Source organism: Sinohyriopsis cumingii, chromosome 4 (genome assembly GCF_028554795.1).
Source record: "Sinohyriopsis cumingii isolate HCF-2022 chromosome 4, ASM2855479v2, whole genome shotgun sequence".
NCBI classification, from domain to species: domain Eukaryota; kingdom Metazoa; phylum Mollusca; class Bivalvia; order Unionida; family Unionidae; genus Sinohyriopsis; species Sinohyriopsis cumingii.
The window spans coordinates 145,668,154-145,674,565 of NC_142964.1; the positions used below are offsets into that span (position 1 = coordinate 145,668,154).

At 34.3% G+C, this 6,412-nt stretch overlaps 1 protein-coding gene across 1 annotated transcript; it reads right to left on the bottom strand.

Moving 5' to 3' along the window:
* Positions 1-818: 818 nt before the first annotated feature.
* LOC149802279 (uncharacterized) lies at positions 819-4,142 on the bottom strand. Its single transcript, XM_089956706.1, has one exon. The coding sequence runs from the start codon at positions 3,567-3,569 to the stop codon at positions 1,590-1,592; it is 1,980 nt and encodes a 659-aa protein (XP_089812832.1). The 5' UTR covers positions 3,570-4,142; the 3' UTR covers positions 819-1,589.
* Between the last annotated feature and the right edge of the window lie 2,270 nt (positions 4,143-6,412).

Consider the following 6,412-nt stretch of genomic DNA (forward strand, 5'->3'; position numbering starts at 1 on the left):
TAGTTTTTTAGCCTTCGTATGATGAGTTTGCCGAATAACTAAACGATTTGTCGCCCGCAATAAGGCTCCTGATATGCGTGAGTTGTTCATCCAAACGCCTAGTAACACATTTCTCGCAACCTTCGTGCATTTTAAACGCGGATTTTACCATTTCTTGTTCGACAAGTATTTTCAACTGTTGTGATCGATGTTGAGCCGAATCCGTCAGTTCGGCCTCACGAAATAGAACCTCATGGACTCGTTCTATATCTTAAGCGAGTGTTAGCAGCAGCACCCTTACACCGACTTTTCACTCGATCCCTTATTGCTTTAAGAATTTTCTTTCGGACAGTAAAGTGCAACTACCGTCGTCATGTCGCTGTTGAATTTCATCCAACTCTTCTCGGATGAGGTACGCTTACTATTTGTGGTGAAGTTTATGATCACTAAGTCGCAGAGTATGTCAGTAATACATGTATATATACATACATGCATACTTAATATGTTATACATACATACATAGATACACACATACATACATACATACATACATACATACATAGATACACACATACATACATACATACATACATACATACATACATACATACATACATACATACATATAAAGAGTCAAACCAGTGTATAAACAAATCAAATATCTTCAGTGCGTTTCTAGTTATATCTGCGCTAATTTCTGCATTGGCTAAATACTTGTGAGATCCTTGTAATTGATCCATAAATTAAATGTGCAATTTCGAAGTGATTACAAGTTGCAAAAGGAGAAAGAATGAAACACGGTTGGCGTAGTATAATGCCATTTACAAATCAACACTCTATTGTATGTAGGTATTTTATTATATGCTGTTTAGTCAATTAAAGCAGTGAAATAACAGTGGAATAGAAACACGGATCCGAAATAAAACACATGCATTATATTGACTCCAGTATATATATATATATATATATATATATATATATATATATATATATATATATATATATATATATATATATATAACTAAAATTAAAACTACACTAATCCATATCACATTTCGAAAGCAGAAAATGAAGAGTAGTAACGAAATGTATGCATAAAAAATAGTTTCTGGTCAATCTTAAAACAGAAGTGAAAATTTAGTTTAGAAAATTAACCAATTATGCCATGGAATAAGATCACAAGTACAAATGCAAATTCTTGAAGGTTATAACTCATGTGCATAACTCAAGCCGTATACTCCAGTAGATAATATACGCAGTTGATACAATTCTTTGCTTATTACGAGGATATTTATAAATCTTACAATGAGAAGATATACACAAAATATGAAAATATTTTCGCTTGACACGAATTCAGTTTACATTAATTTAATTTCAACACCCACACATTTTGTATGTCTGCTATAACAACTACTAATATCTTACGTCATGAAATATACGAACTATGGATATTAATTAATTTCATCCTTTGCAAAAAAGGGAATTTGAGTACATAGTAGCAGTTTCTTCAGCCTGCATGCACGTTCACTTCTCATTTACATCTTTATTCTTATTGTTCGTCCTGTTAAAAAGTCATCTGCAAATGGTATGAACCATCGGGTTATAGCTAATTATATAAGCCTGAACACTTTGACTTCGTCTGATTTCCCTTCCAATACAATTATGATGTTATTCCGGTCATTCAAAATTACACCGACTGGATTTTTCAATCCATGATCACTTGATAGTAACACACCAAGTTGTCTCCCTTCTGATGTGACCTGTACGACAGTTTTAGACTTGTAACCACAGCAGTAGAGGATTCCATTCTTATCGACAGTGAGACCTAATGCTTCTTTAAGATCATTGCTTTGGAAAGCATTCAACGTTTTTCCATTTATGTCCATTGTAAAAATTGTATTCCCAGCCGTGCAATGAATAATTTGTCCATCCGGACTGACACGGGATATATTGTAGTAAACACTCGTGCGATTAGGTCTCTGAATCCTTGTGATCAACTTGTATAATTTGTCGTAAATATCCAGTGAAAACTGTCCTTGCACAATTGTGTCCAAGATAATATATTTTTGAGAGTATGTTATTCCATAGCAATCACCATCAACGCTGAAGGTCCCTAAATTTGCAAGTTGATTGGCTACCGACACAATGTGTATTCTCCGTCCAGAAGAGGCTACGGCCACTGTCTCAGTGTCCATACTGCACATAAACCGAGGTTCGTTTAAAATCTTCAGGTATGACACACAATGAAAGCATTTATCAAATAGTTTTATTTTCCTATTTCCCTGATCGCACACCACCAGACGATCATCAGGAAGAAAAATACCAGAATAAATGTCACAGAGGGTTTCGTCTTCTGGGACCTTTGAGTTAAAAGTTATCATCGAGTCTGATTGAACGCGTGGTAACAGCATCTTTAATTTTTCATGCGATCTATCAGATGATAATGCTGGAATTTGTGAGGATTTATTGCGAACTTCACCGAATAATTTCGACTTCCGAATAATTCCTTCGAAATTCTTGTCATGCTGAAACTGAATTTGTATGTTCTTAAATTTATTTTGTAACACATCATGCGTTTGTATGTACCTTCTAACTTGTTGGGACACTCTTGTTAGGGTCATGAATGTTTTTGTGTCATCATTATCTGATTTTATCTCTTCGAGTAGCGTGATCTTCGATGTCTCTATAGCAGCTATTGCGCTCTTACATTCAACAATTTGGTCGGAAAGTGTTACAGCATCTTCTTTATACACTTGTTCTAATGTTTCTAATGTAGCTATTTCCAGTTTGTCTGTATGTTCCTTAACTTCCTTTGAACATTCTTTGATTTTTACGATTATGTTTGCCTTCTCCTGCTGAATGGAATTAAAGTTATTTGACCTATTTTCGAGCAATGTTATAAACATATTTCTCAAGCTGTCTAAATTGTCCAATATGTTCTTTGTTTCAGAGTTGTCTTTACATGATTTCGCCACTTTTTCGATTAAAAACAAATCTTGGCAATTTTTGTGATCTGTGGTGGCACATTTACTGCAGCAAAGATCTTTATCTCGAAGGCAAACATATGTATATTTTTTCATGTGCCTTGGGCATCGGAACAGTTTGTCGTTCGTTTCACGCAAAGTTTGATTTCCTGGCATTGACTGAAGGGTAATATTGTGATCCTTACTCACCTTGAATTTTCTGTGACAGTCGTAGCAGACCTGACAAAGATACTCCAAACAATTGACACAGTACGCCACGCAGATGCTGCGCGTTCCCTCTGTTAAACAAGGTTGGCAGTACACAACGTCGTCCTTGCCGGACTTCTCACTTAACATACTAGTCAAAATTAAGGTGTTTGATGGAAGCTTTGCCGCCCAGTCATCCCAGGTCTGTTGCGCGGCGGGAGCAGAGATGGGATGTCTACATATGGGACACAATATTGGGTCCGAAGATTTTCTCTCATACCCCTCAACGCATACATGTTTAATTATACACTTTTCACAAAATGTGTGTAAACACGTCAGTACTTTAGGTGACTCGAAAGTTTCCAAACAAATGGGACAATTCAACTTTGTGTGGTAAGTATCGGCCTGCGCTTCCGCCATTGAAAAGAATAACAGCTCCCTGGTGTCAGTCCTGAAGACAATCCACACTGTTTAAAGACGAATTGTCCTATTGTGTCTTCCTAATGTACGATATGGAGTACTAAATGTGTAAATCCACCGTGTTTATCTGTGCTTGAAAACATGTTCGCTTAATTTTATCGGTGTGTACGTCACCTTGCTCCAGATGAATAGATATGATCACGTAGTCCCTAATACAGGTATCGCAGTGCACTTAATTCATGCAACATGGAAAATACACGTATGTTATACTCGTATTAACCTTGAGAATGTGAGGCACTGTTGTCAAGCACGATCATTTGTAGATTACGGCTACAAATAATCAACAAAATAAAATATGCTAATCAAATGCCCCTTTCCATATGCGAAAATCTTCCCGAGGTACCCAGCTCATTATTGGAAAAAGAAGATGAACCAGTTAACATACGTGTACAAATTAACATGCTTATTTGCATTTATATAAGTATATACATTTTCTCATGAGAATGAACTTGCACAGGTGTGCATATCTTCACGGTGTGTAAATCTGAATCATCTCTGGCGGTGGAGGAACAGTAAATATGCACACGGCTATAAATTTTAGCCGTCTGTCAACTTTAGCAGGTGAACACAAAGCAAATGCATGTAAGTGTTTTACTAACTTCTAGCGTTTTAAATAATATTTTTTATTATAGGGAGTGTCTAAATGTTTGTGAGTGGCTATGCGGTTCTAATAATATTTTATATCCACAAGAACACATTGATATAACATGTATATCTTACACTCTGTATTGAACCACTGAAAGCGATATATGGATGAGTGGATATAATTGACATATATATGAGTGTGTGTGTGTGTGTGTGTGTGTGTGTGTGAGAGAGAGAGAGAGAGAGAGAGAGAGAGAGAGAGAGAGAGATTTGGATTATGAACGCAGCTTTAACATTATTTCAGTTATATCGTTTCGATGTCTGCATTGTGAGAGTTCATAGTGATGTCTAGCACTGGGGCATCATGCGGCAGACATGAAGCATAATGACCCTACCAGTCACGTTATCCTGATGCCAGGCTGACCAGTCCTAACACTAACCTCTTAATGCCTAGCGCCAAACGAGGCAGCTGCTGGTACCATTTATATATATTTTTGGAATAACTCGGTTGGGGCTCAAACCTGTGACCTCCGGCATTAGGCCACCGGAGAGGTCGATATAAATGGATATATAGTTGGTTAAATGAGTGCTTGCATCGATCGTTAATATGACATTTAGCAGAGGAAAAGTCCTGTATGATATGAACATATCCTTCGTTTCAAATCTTAGAACGCTGAGGTCACTTTCTCAGGCATAGTATAACTTAGTATGTTGTGTCTTTGTAAAGGATAAAGCCACTTTACAAATTTGAAACCAATTAGACCTAGTGTTTCAGTGACGTGCGTTAAGTTTTGTATTAGGGTCAATTTCTTAAGCATTACTGGTCACAGGCTGACAATTTGATAATGTAGATAATTTTCAGTTAGTTCACAACCATTTTACTAAAGGTAGGTCAGTGCTACCTTTATTGCATACTTCACTTACTTTACTTAAGGGTTATGTTTCGGTAGATATATCTCCTAATATTGGGACCGATCAGAAATATCATTATAATAAAGAATATAAACATTATCGGAAAATATCGTACTGAAAAGAAAAAAGAAGAATTCGATCTTGTTTATATTAAGGAAATTTAGCGAAACGGGATTTAGACCTTTTTGTTAGTATTAATACTATTTAATTAAACGGCACGCATCTGTCTTCTAGAACATTATAGTCAGTGAATTTGTGAATAATACTGTACATTTTTAAAAGATATAGTGGTGGATTTCGAGAGATTAGTGCCGTTCAACCGAACTCTTTTTTCGGGTACATTGTTACACGTTTCAATCTAACTTCAACATAATATACATATCACATTCTAACATTCCCCAAACATTTTTCAAAGATATTCACTTACAGTTATTAATAATGAGAAGAAAAAGTATAATACCTCTAACAACAAAAATAACCAAACTAATAATAATAATAATAATAATAATAATAATAATAATAAAAATAAAATAATAATAATTGTATTTTTTCTAATTTACTATCAAATTATTCCGAATACAACCAATATGCATATCGAAACATTGGTCAGCATTGATAACTTTGCTTAAAGTCTTATTGATCTAGTGAGAGAGAAAAAAAGGGATTCATTAGACTTTATGTAGAAAACAAATGGACTGAAAGCATTTTATGAGGAGTCATGAAAAAGCATATAAAAAAGACGGTGATGAACAAGGCATGAAATAATTGAATTAATATGCGAAGGAACTTCATAGGGATTAATAATTCTATTTCAACCTTAACGTCCTTCAGGATGATGTTTAATTTGGTTCAATAATCATTTTGTTAAAATAGTGTAAACCATTATATATATATATATATATATATATATATATATATATATATATATATATATATATATATATATATATATATATATATATATATAGATAGATAGATAGATAGATAGATAGATATTGGTTATTTATTTATAAATGCAGTTAAAATTGCAGGTTAAGTAAAACAACACACGATAGCTGCCCATCAGTAAAGAAAATACTGAACAATAATTTAATGGGCTTTTGTGATCAATCATTAATTTAGGTCATATGTCCACATGTTGTCATATAAAAAATATTAACCTGCAATCACTATATATAAAGTGTATGTATCATGTTATAAGTAACTTATGATAAATTTTAATTATTGTATATCGGGAACTTATTTAATTGGTAGTTTTTAAATATTATTGTCGTGAAAGCACAACA

Bases quoted from the DNA above. Each gene is read 5' to 3' on its own strand.
- LOC149802279 (XM_089956706.1), bottom strand. From the start codon at position 3,569: ATGGCGGAAGCGCAGGCCGATACTTACCACACAAAGTTGAATTGTCCC.